Raw genomic sequence first — 17,537 nt, forward strand, 5'->3', positions numbered from 1 at the left:
AACCTTTTAATAAAAGGTAAAATACCTGTTAGCAATCCGTCCATGGTAATTCAATTAATGCTAAAACCATCAGAATGAAAATTAACTTAGGTTGAAAGCATGAGGAGATTGACTTGAAACGATGTAAGGATAAAAACCATTTTAAAAACATTTTGTTAAAAAACCTGAAAAATGATTATTAAATTAAGTTCAAAGAACATCTAACTTGAGTGCTCATTCTGTCATTGCAATGTTTCGATTTTAATATAAATGCTAGGAAATTTTAAAGCTCTTAATTTTTACAGAAAAAAAACAGTGTTACATTTAGAAGTTCTAATGTTTATCACCATCTGATGCTGTCATTGAAGCAATTGCTACTTACACTCTTATAAGAAGTGAGAATTGCAATTCCTCTAACTGATGACAATGTAATTATTTCTTTTACTGTCAAAATAGAGGTGATTTCCCTTCCTCACACACATGATTACACATGCAAATCCAGGCTTATCTGAAATCTCATAAGCGTGCTGAATGTCTGAATCTGAAGACACAGGATCAGGTGAACAAAAAGTCTTAATGGGAAGGGAAACCAAGTCTACGGCCATCTACCCTACACTTATTTTTATCATCCCCTCCTCCTGTAAGGACTCACACTTCAGCATCCACACAGCTTTCAACACAATGTCATATCATCTACAATATACAGCAACAACCATTACAAAAATAACTAGGGGGGTGAAAAGTCACAGTGAATCTGAATGTCTCATTTGGAGGTTTAAATGACTTCATTAACTATTCATTAACACATTCAAAAATCAGCCTTTCAGAAAAACACAAGACTTTCACGAGATCCTTGCCATGAATGCCTGTTTCAGGAGCATCGTGTCTTACCTGGTCTTTCAGCTGCTGTACTGAAGTCTGAAGGTTCAGAATCTGACTGAAGAGCGGGCTCTGCAAGACTGACTTTAGAAGGCTCAGTTTGTCTTCATTCGCTACATCCCCGCGTTCTCGCAGCTTGGCTTGTAAACGCTCTGCGGCCTGCAGGGCCCGATTTTTGTCTAAATCAAAGGGCAGCAGGTCATTATCAAGATTCGAAAGACACATATCAAACCATGCTTACAGAAATCCTAACACTACTCCTTTCAAGACCATAAAATAGACTCAGCACAAAAGGGACCATAATATGTCCCTATAAATGTATCCTTCAAACCTTCAAGTCTCCGGTAAGACAGTCTGTGTGAAAGCAGAGAACTGGGTATAGTGTATGCTCCATGCAACTACTTGTAAACTATGGAAACCAATTCAGATGAAGTACAGTTGAATTCCGGTGCCAACTGTCAGCTCTTATACAAACTACTGAAAACTAACCACTTTGTGATCTTGCAAATGCTGGTGTTATTACTTTTTAAAAGATATTATTTACATTCAAGAAAAATTAGAAATATAACCAATAAGTGGATGCAGACAATGTCACTGATGAGCAAAACATCCAAAATATGACAGTCTCATATATTAAGGAACAAATATTCTATACTTGAGAATTTACTTGAGAATATATCACAACAATGTATAACCCTTCAAAAACACTACTTTTTTAAATGTTTTTATTTATTTTTGAGAGAGAGAAAGACACAGAATGTGAGCAGGAGATGGCCACAGAGAGAGAGAGGGAGACACAGAATCCGAAGCGGGCTCCAGGTTCTAAGCTACCAGCACAGAGCCCAATGCGGGACTCGAACTCACCAATAGTAAGATCAGATCTGAGCCGAAGTCAGATGCTTAACCGACTGAGCCACCCAGGCGCCCCTAAAAACACTACTTTTTAATCCTTTAAATGTCTTTCCCTAAAATTAAATAGCATATTCATATAGGCATCAAGGCAAAATAATTCAAATGTTTATTGATCACCCTATGTATCAGGCATAAAGTTGCAAAAGTAAGTATTTTGAATCAGTGTATCCCTAGTAACCCTACCTACCGGCCCTAATCCCTACCATTTTACATGCATGCTACTACGAGATGGTGAGTTTCTATGACAAATAACAGTTAAAAACATCTCCCTTAGGACGCCTGGGAGGCTCAGTTGGTTAAGCGTCCAGCTCTTGGTTTCAGATCAGGTCACGATCTCACTGTTCATGAGATTGAGCCCTGCATCAAGCCCTGACAGTGCAGAGCCTGCTTGGGATTCTCTTTCTCCTTCTTTCTGCCCCTCCCCCATGCAAGCACACTTGCTCTTTCTGTCTCTCAAAATAAATAAATAAACATTTAAAAAACAAAAATCAAAACATCTCCCTAAAACTATCTCTCACTCTCTCACAAATGAACCCAAATTTGTTTTAAAGGAATAGAGACTACTCAAATATATGTTCTAACGGATTCATCATGGTAATAAGTGTACCTATTAACATTCATTTGCTGTATTATAGTAATCAAAGAGTGTGATCACCACAGACACTTTCTATAGCACCAAATGTGGGATTACACAGAAATGGGGAAATGAAGGCATGAATTATTATTGACCATGAGGTCACACACATACTCAAATTTAAACAAACAGTATTTACCCTTGCACATAATTTTACAAGGTATAATAAAGACAGGAGAATTTTATTCTAGGCTTATTTCCCATGGGATCTCAGAATACAAATCTAGTATTAATTTCCATGTCAATTCTCAGAAAGTGTACAGATCAGTAATAACTTACAAAATAAAGATTGGAAGGGGACAGCTTAAATAATTCTGTATTTCCCCTTTGCTATCCACTTTTTTATGAGAGACTCTGGTTTGTGGACTAGTAGTCTTTATGGTGTGTGACTTTACCACAAAATAAGATGAGGGAAATACACACCCATGCATTTTCATCACTGGCACAGCACATTACGAACAAAAGTCATAGTCATGATCCCATCTATCACAAAGACAGCTCCTTCTCCTTTCCCTGCTACCTACTCTCATCCTACTCCCCAAACCATGCAGGTATCAAGGCACCAGCCACAATCATAAAGGCACCAGGGTGAAATTCAGATACCTTCCGATAATCATACCCAAAGACTTCCCTGGAAAATATGAGGCACTGGGCCATCAGACAAGGGATGGGTATACCTGATATACCTCAAACAATTTCTACAAACTAGCTTCTGTAAAACTAAAGAGCAGCGAAAAATAGACTAACACATGAATTTGGATATTTCAACCTAAATTATCTCATGCAGAAATTAAACTGCCTTAAACTGTCACTAAATGTTTGTTACCGTTATTGTTCATCATCAACTTAAAAGCAAAGCTCAGTAGTATTTCAACTGCCACAAATAAAGCAGGCATTGAGCTTCTTTCAATATTAAAAATACTGTTAAACTTTCTGGTGCTACCCATACACAACCATTAACCAGAAGTGGGTCCATAAATCAACTAGGTTTACATTAAACTACGGTTTCATTAAATTTCTCATAATTGATAGAACGTTTCATATGGCTTTATCTTTTGCTTAAAAATGAGGTATTTTTATAACACTTCAGATTAAATCATCCAAATACAGAAACACATTACCCTGGTATAATTCTAGTGGATAAAAACTTGTAAAAACTTTAAGTCAAAATCCTGCTATGTAGAAAAACCATTTCAAAGATCCCAATGGACAAAGGTTTGATTTTTATAAAAATAAGAAAGAATAGGGGCACCTGGGTGGCTCAATCAGTTAAGTGTCCCACTTGAACTCAGGTCATGATCTCACGGTTTGTGAGTTCGAGCCCCACGTCAGGCTCTGTGCTGATAGCTCAGAGCCTGGAGCCTGCTTTGAATTCTGTGTCTCCCTCTCTCCCTGCCCCTCCCCCATTCACACTCTGTCTCTCTCTAGAGAATAAACATTAAAAAAATAAGAAGAAGAAAAAATAGGTCTTACCTATAGTTTCTAACATGTTTTTCCAAATTTCAGCGTTCTTCTCTACAATGATTTTAAACAGCAACTAACACAGAACTCTGGGGAGAAAAAATAAAATGGAATGGTTATGTTTTACCACAACTTTAAAACTATATACTTTAAAAAGTACTTGATGCTACTATAATTCCTTTGATCATTAAAATCTTGTTGATTTAACTTAAGATAGTTTTCTATGTAGGAAAAAGTAATCATTTTTGGACTTACTCAAAATTACAGTTGCAGGTAACACTAGCATAGTAAAGTAAAAGGCATACAATCTGTTTTAAATAGAGTGATAGATGTACCCAAAATATTTTAATTTAATGTTTATTTATTTTATTTTTTTAATGTTTATTTATTTTTGAGAGAGAGAGAGAGACAGAATGAGAGTGGGTTGGGGCAGAGAGAGAGGGAGGCACAGAATCCAAAGCAGGCTCCAGGCTCCGAGCTGTCAGCACAGAGCCTGACGCGGAGCTCGAACTCACGAGCTGTGAGATCATGACCTGAGCCGAAGTCGGTTGCTCAACCGACTGAGCCACCCAGGTGCCCCTATTTATTTTGGAGGGGGGCAGAGAGAGAGAGAGACACATAGAATCCAAAAGCAGGCTCCAGACCCCAAGCTGCCAGCACAGAGCTACTGGCACAGAGCCTGACACAGGGCCCTAACCCACAGTCTATGAGATCATGACCTCAGCCGAAGTCGGACACCTAACCAACTGACCCACACAGGCGCCCCCAAAATATTTCTTTAAGAACGTCTCAACACAGCCCACTATAATCTTGGATTCACTTACAGATTCTCACCCACAGAGTAAGGACATACTTGGCTTGGCATGGGAAATTCTGTGGGGAAGAACATTAAAACTTAAAAAGCATAAGATGTGATATTGCCCTTGACTACTCATAGTCTTAACTGGGGAGACAATATACGCATACCAATTAGAAATGAACTATGACACTCAAAGAATATGTGAACCACGGGGAGCTAATACATTAAATCATGAATGAAATGCTGAATAAAAGAGAGCACAGTGTTAAATGGAAGAAGGGTTTTCAAAGGTTTTCAAAATACCCTCTTGATTATATTCTCTTCTCCCTCAATCAAAATAAACCTTCTCGACTCCTTCAACTCACACAGACTCACCTTTTCTGAAAATATTTACCTAGACTCTTTAAAGTACCAGCTACAGATTTCCAATGACCATGTCCATATCACTTACCACATCTACTGTTTGCTAACCACATCTCCTCCAACAATTTATAAATCTTCTCCTTAGTCACACCTATCCTCTGCCTTGCAGAAAACCCTCAGCCACTCCTTCAAGGGAGAAAAAAAAAACCTACAACCAGACTTCCTCACTTTTGGAAGATGAAACAGGATTTGTCTGAGAAGGAACAAGCCATCCCTGTTGTCTCTTTAACAGAAAATGCATCCGGAAAAAACGAAGTATGTGATGTACGTGAGCAGACATATAGACCACCAACGCTTGTAATTAGCTCTGTGTGATAACAGGGAACAGTTCTTATCGACTCTCCTGGCGCCAATTTAGAATATACTATTGAAACCATCAAGTCCACTTCCAATAGTCAAATAGCTCAACTACTAGCACTTGTTTTATAAAATGCCCTGGTGTCAAATGAGAACACCCCAGCTCTAACGTGGAATTGAACCCTAAATCACAGTACAGGCCTGTGCCAGGGGCCCATCATCCAAACCTCCGTTTCCTAGAAAACTTAATCAGTGGGTATAGTGTGATAAATGAGATAAATAAGGTATACAAATTTCCAAGAGTATAACTCATAACTATAAAATATATATTCAGGAACAAGGCTGAGCCCACACAGGTGAGCATTTATGCACTGCATGGTTTCATGGGGAAAAATACAGTGAGATCTCTAAAATAAGCTCGTCATATTTTTATCCTAACTTACAAGGACACGTCATACAATAGTATACTATTAGGTCCACCCTCAAAAACTTACCAACTTCTGACAATTAACAAATAAAAGTAAAGATACCCCAATATAAAGAAGGTCTATAATTGATATATGTCCAAGAGGAAGCATGATAGTAATGAAACTGCATGAACTAGGGAGTCTGATAACCTGAATTAATATTTCAGCTTGACCATTTACCAGCTATAGGTCCTTGTTAAGTCACTTATCTATCTTTACTGAACTAGAAAACTCTAACTGCAAATGAGTGACACTCAAAGTTTTGAAAGGAAAAAACTATATACATGAGTGTTTGGTATGCACAATAAAGTTAGCTCTATCTTCTCCCCCCTTTGAAAAATTAACTCTGAAAGACAGGCAGTATTGATGACGTGGAACGGGTGGTAGCCTGTGGATTTACAGACCCAGTGATCTATGAGGAGTCTACAGAGAAAGTACAGAGTAAGCAGTTCCCTACTGAGAAAAACACTGCCATTCCAAAGTTGAACCTCAAGTCAGTTATGTGGAAAGAGAATTACTTTCTTTTCCCCAGAGCAACTCTTATCATAAAGGATTAAAAGAGGAGGAAGAAGAAGAAGAAGAAGAAGAAGAAGAAGAAGAAGAAGAAGAAGAAGAAGAAAAGAAAGAGGACAAAAAAGGCTCAATTCAGCTGCAAGTCACTGACACTGGCTCCCAGAGGAGAGCTCCATTCCTCTGGATTTCAGAGATAAAAAATGAGTTCCATGATTTTTCTTCTCTGATGTCCCTAAAATAAATATGTGGCTTTTTTGAGGTTTTCTAGTTTTTACAATTAGTAGCCATGACAAAGAGACAAGAGGTTAAAAAAAATTGCTCCTTTCTATGACCTATACTTCATCCCCAGGATTCAGCTCTAAGTATAAAAAAACTCATCTGTAACCACAACTTTCCATCAAACTGCATGGATTTTCCTTCTCACCTCACCATCAATCCTCCCCCTTCACCTATCTCACCACCATGTGGAAACAAAGGGGTACCTGGGTGATAACAGTGGGTCATGGCCCACGGGTAAGACGTAAAGTAGATCCAATACATGTCAGAAGATACCAAATTCTTGGGGTTTTTCTGGACAATTCAGTCTAGGAGTGAGGATGATGGGTCAGAGGGGCAGTAAAGAGAGGAAATGAGATGTGGATACGGTAACAAGTAGGTGACTCCAATGCTGGGGCAGAAGCAGTGGTGAAAACAGCAAACATACATAACAACTACCACATCCTGGGCACCGTTCGGAACATGTTATCCAACTAACCCGTTTAATCTTCACACTATCCATTCGCTTTACAAATGAGGAAACTGAGGAAGTGGGAGAGTAAGTAACTTGCGCGGGGTCATACCACGGGTACATCACAGAGCCAGAGGTGAACCCAGGCAGCTTGGCTCCAGAGCCAATTAACAATTTAACTTCTACAATATGGTCCTCTTGTTAAAAAGAAGATCCGCTTTACCATCCTCTTCCTCTTTCCAAGTTCAAAACTATGTTGACTTTGCCCTACACAATGAGAAACCAAAGTAAAAAAACAGAGGCCCAAACTGCATGGAGTCTGAAATGGACTGGGGTAGATAATGCAACCAACAATCCAGGCAAAGGTTTGAGTAACTCAGAACGAAGCACTTTGGAAACTACGGGTGGGTACATGAAAGAAAGATCAGTAACATTCACCATTTATATCATGTCCATGTATGTTTAAAAAAATCACTTTTAAAATCCAAGATTTCAAGAAAAATCTCCAAGAGAAAATAAGCCTCCTTACATCAATATTCGACATATATTAAAAAACATGGCTGTTGTATTTCAAGGTGCTAAATCCCTCAGCACAATGAAAATATGCATTTTTTAACAGTGTCAAAAACATACCTACCGTACACTAGTCCCTCTAGTTACTGCCCATGTAATTGAACCACTATTTGGTTACAGCCGATCCTGTTTCAGTAGCCATGACACTTAGAACTACAAGACACACCCATAAAAGGCTCAATGAATTCAGCACCTATGAAGCTCTACAGTGCTGGGCAAGGGCAGTCTGCACACATTACATCACGGGAGCAGGGACACTGACCCTCATGCTCTCCACAATATCTTCCACTGGCTTGCATATATCCGCTCCATCTTCCAGATAAGACAACAGAGGGAGGGAGAGACTCAGGTCTGACTCAAGGTCACGAAGCCACTAAGCAAAGAACCCAGATTTGAATCTAACTCTGCCTGATTTCAAAGCCCACATTCACTCTTTCACACAGCCCCATATTTTCCATATTGTACTGCAAAGATCACGTGGTGGAAATGCACAGTTAGATAAAAAGACTGTGCAAAAATCGAGATCATACTGTGCATATTTTCAGACCACAACGCTATGAACCTCGAAATCAACCACAAGAAAAAATTTGGAAAGATAACAAATACTTGGAGACTGAAGAACATCCTACTAAAGAATGAATGGGCTAACCAAGAAGTTAAAGAGGAAATTAAAAAGCATACGGAAGCCAATGAAAATGATAACACCACAACCCAAAACCTCTGGGATGCAGCAAAGGCGGTCATAAGCGGAAAATATAGCAATCCAGGCCTTCCTAAGGAAGGAAGAGAGCTCTCATACACAACCTAACTTTATGCCTTAAAGAGCTGGATAAAGAACAGCAAATAAAACCCAAAGCCACCAGAAGACAGGAAATAATAAAGATCAGAGCAGAAACTAATGCTCTCAAAACCAAAAAAAAAGTAGAACAGATCAATGAAACCAGAAGCTGGTTCTTCAAAAGAATTAACAAAACTGATAAACCACTAGCCAGTTTGATCAAAAAGAAAAAGGAAAGGACCCAAATAAATAAAATCAAGAATGAAAGAGGAGAGATCACAACCAACACAGCAGAAATAAAAACAATAATAAGAGAATATTATGAGCAATTCTACGCCAGTAAAATGGGCAATCTGGAAGTAATGGACAAATTCCTAGAAACATATACACTACCAAAACTGAAACGGGAAGAAATAGAAAATTTGAACAGACCCATAACCAGTAAGGAAATGGAATTAGTAATCAAAAATCTCCCAAAAAACAAGAGTCCAGGGACAGATGGCTTTCCAGGGGAATTCTACCAAACATTTAAGGAAGAGTTAACACATATTCTCTTGAAGCTGTTCCAAAAAATAGAAAGGGAAGGAAAACTTCCAAACTTCTTCTATGAAGCCAGCATTACCTTGATTCCAAAACCAGACAGAGACCCACTAAGAAGGAGAGCTATAGAACAACTTCCTTGATGAACATGGATGCAAAAATCCTCAACAAGATATTAGCCAACCAGCTCCAACAATACATTAAAAAAATAATATAATTCACCATGACCAAGTGGAATTTATACCTGGGATGCAGAGCTGGGTCAATATCCACAAAACAATTAATCAGACAACAAAAAGAAATAAAAGGTATCCAAATCAGCTAGGAGGAGGTTAAACTTTCACTCTTCGCAGATGACATGATACTCTATGTGGAAAACCCAAAAGATTCCAACAAAAAAACTGCTAGAATTGATTCATGAATTCAGCAAAGTTGCAGGACAGAAAACACACAAAAATTGGTTGCATTCCTATACACCAACAATGCAGCAACAGAAAGAGAAATCAAGGAATCGATCCCATTTACAGTTACACAAAAAACCATAAAATACTTAGGAATAAATCTAACCAAAGAGGTGAAAAATCTATAAACTGAAAACTATAGAAAGCTTATGAAAGAAGTTGAAGAACACACCAAAAAACAGCAAAATATTCCATGCTCCTGGATAGGAAGAACAAATATTGTTAAAATGTCGATACTACCCAAAGCAATCTACATATTCAATGAGATCCCTATCAAAATAACACCAGCATTCCTCACAGAGCTACAAGAAATAATCCTAAAATTTGTATGGAACCAGGAAAGACCCCGAAGAACAAAAGCGATCTTGAAAAAGAAAACCAAAGCAGGAGGCATCACAATCCCAGACTTCAAGCTATACTACAAAGCTGTAATCATCAAGATAGTATGGTACTGGCACAAAAACAGACACTCAGATCAATGGAACACAATAGAGAACCCAGAAATGGACCCACAAATGTATGGGCAACTAATCTTTGACAAAGCAGGAAAGAATATCCAATGGAATAAAGATGGTCTCTTCAGCAAGTGGTGCTGGAAAAACTGGACAGCAACATGCAGAAAAATGAACCTGGACCACTTTCTTACACCATACACAAAAATAAACTCAAAGTGGATGAAAGACCTAAATGTAAGACAGGAAGCCATCAAAATCCTCGAGGAGAAAGTAGGCAAAAACCTCTTTGATCTTGGCCGCAGCACCTTCTTACTCAACACGTCTCCAGAGGCAAGGGAAACAAAAGCAAAAATGAACTACTGGGACCTCATCAAAATAAAAAGCTTCTGCACAGCGAAGGAAACAATCAGCAAAACTAAAAGGCAACTGACAGAATGGGAGAAGATATTTGCAAACGACATATCAGATATAGGGTTAGTATACAAAATCTATAAAGAACTTATCAAACTCAACACCCAAGAAAACAAATAATCCAGTGAAGAAATGGGCAAAGGACATGAATAAACACTTCTCCAAAGAAGACATATCCAGATGGCCAACGGACACATGAAAAAATGCTCAACATCACTCATCATCAGGGAAACACAAATTATAACCACAATGAGATACCACCTCACACCTGTCAGAATGGCTAACATTAACAACTCAGGCAACAACAGATGTTGGCGAGGATGCAGAGAAAGAGGATCTCTTTTGCAAGGCTGGTGGGAATGCAAACTGGCGCAGGCACTCTGGAAAACAGTATGAAGGTAACTCAAAAAACTAAAAATAGAACTACCCTACAACCCAGCAATTGTACTACTAGGCATTTATCCAAGGAACACAGGTGTGCTGTTTCGAAGGGACACATGCATCCCAATGTTTATAGCAGCACTATCAACAATAGCCAAAGTATGGAAAGAGCCCAAATGTCCATCGATGGATGAATGGATAAAGATGTGTCATATATATATCACACACACACGCACGCACACGCACACACACACACAATGGAGTATTACTCGGCAATCAAAAAGAATGAAATCTTGCCATTTGCAACTATGTGGATGGAACCAGAGGGTATTATGCTAAGTGAAATTAGTCACAGAAGGACAAATATCATATGATTTAACTCATATGAGGACTTTAAGAGACAAAACAGATGAACATAAGGGAAGGGAAACAAAAATAATATAAAAACAGGGAGGGGGACAAAGCATTAGAGACTTATAAATAGGGAGAACAAACAGAGGGTTACTGGAGAGGGATGGGCTAAATGGGTAAGGGGCATTAAGGAATCTACTCCTGAAATCATTGTTGCACTATATGCTAATTTGGATGCAAATTTAAAAAAATTAAAATTAAAAAAAAGACTGTGCAAGACAATGTATTAAGTTGTTAGTATTTGTATAAAAGGGGAGGGAAATGTTTATGTAAATAAAATTAATATATACATGTTTACAAAAGCACAGAATATTTCTGCAAACTTTCCAAAGACACTAATAGTGGGATTATAAGGGACTAAAGGACACCAAGAAACTTATTTTGCCCTGCATTTCTTTGGGGCTTTTAAAATTTTATATCAATATTAAGGTTGCCAGATTTAGCAAGTAAAAATACAGGATGCAAAAAAATTCAAATAAATTTCAAATTCAAATAAATTTGAATTTCAGATAAATAAATAATTTTTCAGTATAAGCATATCCTGTGCTATACTTGGCACATACAACTAAACAATTTTTTGATTATCTAAAATTCATATTTCTAATTAGACATCCATTTTATCTGGCAATCCCACTTATACATATATTTCCTTAGGGGAAAAAAAGTTTTGAAAATCATTTTTACTTTAAGGCCTTTATGCTTCTTGCATAAATCTCTTTACAAATCTCTAAAGATTTGAGCTGGACCCAATGACTGTGCAACAACTAGTTGATAATACTAGTTTCAGCAGGGGATAAAAATCAGATCACATTTGGTTTTACTTAGAAATAGGACCTGATTAATTGACTAATCATTTTATTTTTCAAGAAGTTGTACTGGTAATGTGTGGGCACAGATTGTATGCAGTAAAGAATCAGTGCTTCAGGCATAAAATAGATCTTTCTGTCCAATTCAGATTATATGGCAACTAACAAGTGAAAATAAGCTTCTGGCTAAAAATAACCCAGAAAGAGAAACTGTCCTAAACACATAAAATTTTCTAGTTATCTTAAACAATTCAACCGTGAAAGGGGTAAAACTTTATTTTTTATGTTTTGCTTTTAATCCCAGTTAGTTAACATACAGTATTATATTAATTTCAAGTGTACAATATAGAGATTCAATAATTCCATACATCACCCTGTGCTCATCATGATAAATGCACTCTTCATTCCTCATCACCTGTTTAACCCATCCCCCCCCCCCCAACTCCCCTCTGGTTAATCATCAGTTTGTTCTCTAGAAGAGTATGTTTCTTGATTTGTCTTTTTTTTCCCTTTGCTCCTTTGTTCTGTTTCTTAAATTCCACATATGAGTGAAACTATATGGTAATTCTCTTTCTCTTATTTCCTTTAGCATTATACTCTCTAGCTCCATCCATGCCATTGCAAATAGCAAGATTTCATTGTCTTATGGCTGAATAATATCCCAGTGTGTGTGTGTGTGTGTGTGTGTGTGTGTGCGCGCGTGCGCATGTGTGTGTGTGTCTCACACCTTCTTTATCCATTCATCAATCCATGGACAGTTGGACAGCTTCCATAATTAGGCTATTTCATTATAGTACTGCTATAATCAGCCAGGTGCATGCATCCTTTCAGGATTAGTGTTTTTGTATTTTCTGGGTAAATACCCAGTAGTACGATTGCTGGATCATAAAGTAATTCTATTTTTCACTATTTGAGGAACCTCCATACTGTTTTCCACAGTGGATGCACCAGTTTGCATTCCCACCAACAGTGCAAGAGGGTTCTTTTTTCTCCACATCCTCACCAAAACCTGTTGTTTCTTGTGTTGCTGATTTTAGCCATCCTGACAGGTGTGAAGTGATACCTCATTGTAGTACTGATTTGCATTTCCCTGATGGTAAGTGATGATGAATATCTTTTCATGTGTCTGTTGGCCATTTGGATATCTTCTTTGGAGAAATGTCTGTTCATGTCTTCTGCCCATTTTTAATTGGATTATTTGTTTTTAGGTTGAGCTTTATAAGTTGAGTGGGGTGTTTAGGTTGAGTTTTGTAAGCTCTTTATTTTGGGATACTGATCCTTTATCAGAAACATCATTTGCAAATATCTTCTTCCATTCTGTAAATTGCCTTTTGTTTCACTGATGGTTTCCTTTGTTGTACATAAGATTTTTATTCTGATGATGCCCTGATAGTTTAATTTTGCTTCTGTCTCCCTTGCCTCAGGAGACATCTAGGAAAAAAGATGCTATGGCCAAAGGAGTAAACTTTAAATGAGCTTGCTGCAATGCTTTGTGGCTGGTCACAGTCACTCAGCATCTATTTACTGCACACAAATTTAGCATCTGTCTCATTTACAGTGGCCTGGGCATTCCTGAAGGGAGCAGACAAATGCAAGGCTGTAGTCATTAGCAGGGAGTCTGTCACAATGTCAACTGGCCATGAGAGCAAACCTTACACTTGTAATCACAATTCACATTCTAGGGTAAGGTTACTGAACGAGGACTCCAAAAGCACAGAAACATCACCCTACCCACCAATGTTAGTGCACCCATCCGATAGAAAACACTCCACCTCTTCTTAGTATCTGCTCTTTTCAAATTCCCCTTCATTTCCATAGGCTTGATCAAAAGGCATTCGTGAACAAAATTTTTATTTTCAAGTTCACATTTATGAATCTTTCCAAATTCCTTCGATAATAATAGAATTTATTAATTCTATTCTGTTCCCCAGAATCAAAGGAAATCAAGTATTAAATAACCTTGCCTTCCCAATATACTTGAAATGCTAATTGACAGTCCTGTCATTCCTTTATAAAACAGAAAGAAAAATTACCTGTCCAAAGTGAAACATGCTAAGGGGAGCACAGGGCAAGAAAAGAACTCAAATTCTGTTCTTTACCGATTCAACAACACATGGGGCACCTATGTGACTGCCATGTTGTTGGGCGGCAGAATTAGAAAAATGAAGACATGATCTGGGAACTCATGGGCCAAGCAAATAGAAGAAAAAAATAATAAGCAGACGATTAAAATACAAATGACAAAAGCAGGGCACCAAATTAAAGAGAAAGAGAAGGCTTCCTGGAGGGAAAGAGCCCCACACAGAGTCCTGAAGATCAGGTGGGAGTCAGGGTGAGAGTCATGACTCTCAGGCCACACAGAGGCAAGAGCACACAGCTCCTTCTGCGCACTGCAAGTAGTTTCTTTTAATGTTTGTTTGTTTATTGAGACAGACAGACAGACAGACAGAGAGCATGAAGGGAGGAAAAGACAGACAGACAGAGAGAGGAGAGAGAGAGAATCCCAAGCAGGCTCCGCACCGTCAGCATGAAGCCTGACATGGGGATTGACCAAAAAACCGTGAAACCATGACCTGAGCTGAAATCAAGAGTTGAACGCTTAACTGACTAAACCACCCAGGTCCCCCCATTAGTTCCTTATACGTGGACTGGGCCTGGAGAAAAGGAAAAACAGGTGATAAGGCTAGAGATGTGGGTACAGGCTAAATTACTACAGGCTCTGCATACCATTCTTAAAGAGTTCAGACATTTAATTTTGGTTTTTAGCGTTTTTCATTTTTTGTTCTTGTTTTTGAGAGAGAGAGAGAGTGAGAGAGAAGAGAGAGGAGAGAGGGGTTGTGGGAGAGAGAGAATCTTAAGCAGTTTCCAGCCCACCATAGAGCCCAATGCAGGGCTCAATCTCATGACCATGAGATCATGACCTGAGCCCAAATCAAGAGACAGGGCACTTAACTGACTGAGCCACCCAGGCGCCCCTAGACATTTAATTTTGAAGTTTATTTGGTATAGTGGATGACATGGTCAAACTTTGTTTTAGAAACATCACTGTGATAATGGTGTGGAAGACGTGTAAAAAGAGAAACTGGAAACAAGAAAGCCAGGTAAGAGGCATTTTCAAAAACAGACATGAAAGTGAATAAATGAAAACGAGAGACAGATTCAAGAATTAATGAAAAGCTATAAGCAACAGGACCTGGTAATGTGGAAGCAAGGACGATGAGCCTAGGATGAACCCCACATTCCTGCTTGAGTTTATGACTGGATAGGAATATCAATCACCAAGATACAGAATATGAGAAGAGGGTGTGGTATGACTGTTCCAGAAATTAAGATGGGTCCTGACCAAGAGTTTAAAAGGCTGAGTTCTAGTACTTTATAATGCTGCTATCAACTGAACTTATCCCCCAAAATTCATATGCTAAAGTTGTAAACTTCAATGTGATTGTATTTGGACGTAGGGCTGTTTGGACATACTTAAGGTTAAATGAGGTCATAAGGGAATGGTCCTCACCCAATAGAATTAATGGTCTTATAAGAGGAAGAGCTATTTATCTATCCCTTTTTCCCTCCCTCTTTCCACATGCAAGTACCAAAGAAAAGGCATGTGAGGACACAGTGAGGACGTGACTATCCACAAGCTAGGAAGAGTTTTCACCAGACACAAAACCCTACTAGACCTTGATGTTGGACTTCCTAGCCTCCAGAACCATGAGGAAGTAATTTCTGTTGTTTAAGCTACCTAGTCTGTGGTACTTGTTATGACAGCCCAACCTAACTAATACAGATTTCAACCTTTCCACTGCCTCTGCTCCAAGGAATATGCTACTGCACACTATTCTACATTCTTCTCTTCCACCCATAACCAGGAGAACAAGGGTTGGGCTCCTCACTTGAGGGAAGACAATCTAAGTGCTGACCTGAAAGGCAGAACTGGGCTAGAGTCTCTCTCTTGGGAACTGAAGAGAAACACTGAGAGAATAAATGAATAGTGGTGAAGTTAGAGTTGAAAAGATAAGAGGAAGAATAATGAAAAAAAAAGGCTAAGATAAAGCACAAGCCTTAGTTATAAGAGAACAAAACAAATGAGCTGATAGAGACATAACACAACTGACATGAGAGTGACAGGTATTCCTTGTGAGATCCAACACAGCCAATGAGAGGTAAACAGAATAGCTGGTCCATAAGATGCACAGTCACTGACATTCATTCTTACTGTGAACCTCATTTTGACAGAAAGAATTTGTTATGAGGTTCTGTTTGTCCCATTCAAATACCTACCAATCACAGCCTGTTTGGGTACAGCAGCACACTATCATACCCCAAAAAAGCAATCCTTCCAAGCATCCTGCTTAAGAAGTACTCTTGCTCCTTGAACTACTTCATCTGGACACACTAGTTCCAATAAGAATTTGAGGGAGCTTTCAGGCAAAAGTAAATTTAGTAAGACCACTGAAATAATTAAGAATCTTACAGGGGGGATAGTTACATCAGAAAAACAAAGTATAGGGAAGCAGCTGCTATGGTAGGTGAATAAAATACTATGAAGTATTCAGTTTTGTTTTGTTTTTAATTTTTTTAAAGTTTTTATTTATTTTTGAGAGAGAGACATCAAATGTGAGTGGGGGGAGGGGCAGAGATAGAGGGAGACACAGAATCTGAAGCAGTCTCCAGGCTCTGAGCTGTCAGCACAGAGCCTGATGCGAGGCTCAAACTTGTGAAACACAAGATCATGACCCGAGCCAAAGTTGGACACTTAACTGACTGAGTCACACAGGCGCCCCTGAAGTATTCAGTTTTGACCAGAGCCTGAGCAAAGCCACCAGGTTCCAACCAAACAAAACAAATCCACTGTTGAAAAGGCATATAAGATCTAACTGACAAAGGCATAAAAGATCTAATTCACCTTACTAACTGTGAAAAAAACACAAATAATTAAAATATTTCTGGCTTCAAAATTCTAGTCATAGGAGAACAGAAATATTCACTTCAAACTCCACTAGAAAAATAAGCCAAGTATGCATGTTAAAAGATTTAAATTAACAAAGAAAGAAAGAAAGAAAGAAAGAAAGAAAGAAGAGAAAGAAACCAGAAATGGATATAATTTATAAACCAGGAGAAAAAAGATGCAACAAAGAATACTCAAGCAATCTGAAAGAACTTGGGAACAGAGGGGGGAAAAAAAACGAAAAAAGGGAAAATCATAGTCAATGAAAAACACAAAACAAAGGGACTAAAATAAATTCAAATATTTGTATTCACAATAAATACAAACAGGTTAGATTCACTTATTAACAATAAATTCACAATCCGGGGCACTAGGTGGCTAAGTCAGTTAAGTCTCCCATTCTTGATTTCGGCTCAGGTCATGATCTCACAGTTTGGGAGATCCAGTCCAGCATCAGGTTCCACACTGACAGCATGAAACCTGCTTGGGATTCTCTCTCTCCCTCTCTGTCCCTCCCCAGCTTGCACTCTCTCTCTCTTTCAAAATAAACAAACAAACAAAAAGGAATCCAGATTTCAAACATGAAATTTAGAGTTGCAGAAGAATTTGGCATTGTTCACCTATATTAAAAAAATGTGTATATATATATATATATATATAGATATACACACACATACACACACAC

At 38.3% G+C, this 17,537-nt stretch overlaps 1 protein-coding gene across 9 annotated transcripts in view; it reads right to left on the reverse strand.

Moving 5' to 3' along the window:
• MPDZ (multiple PDZ domain crumbs cell polarity complex component) overlaps positions 1–17,537 on the reverse strand; it is a 162,106-nt gene that overhangs the window by 129,903 nt on the left and 14,666 nt on the right. For all 9 annotated transcript variants that reach the window (XM_042912484.1, XM_042912491.1, XM_042912488.1 and 6 more), the window contains exons 2-3: positions 3,878–3,954; positions 871–1,037 (exon numbers count right to left, since the gene is read on the reverse strand). In XM_042912484.1, coding sequence (XP_042768418.1) covers positions 871–1,037; positions 3,878–3,893 — 183 coding nt within the window. In that variant the 5' untranslated portion in view covers positions 3,894–3,954. The remainder of the gene's footprint in view (positions 1–870; positions 1,038–3,877; positions 3,955–17,537) is intronic.

Source organism: Panthera leo, chromosome D4 (genome assembly GCF_018350215.1).
Source record: "Panthera leo isolate Ple1 chromosome D4, P.leo_Ple1_pat1.1, whole genome shotgun sequence".
Classification (NCBI taxonomy): Eukaryota; Metazoa; Chordata; class Mammalia; order Carnivora; family Felidae; genus Panthera; species Panthera leo.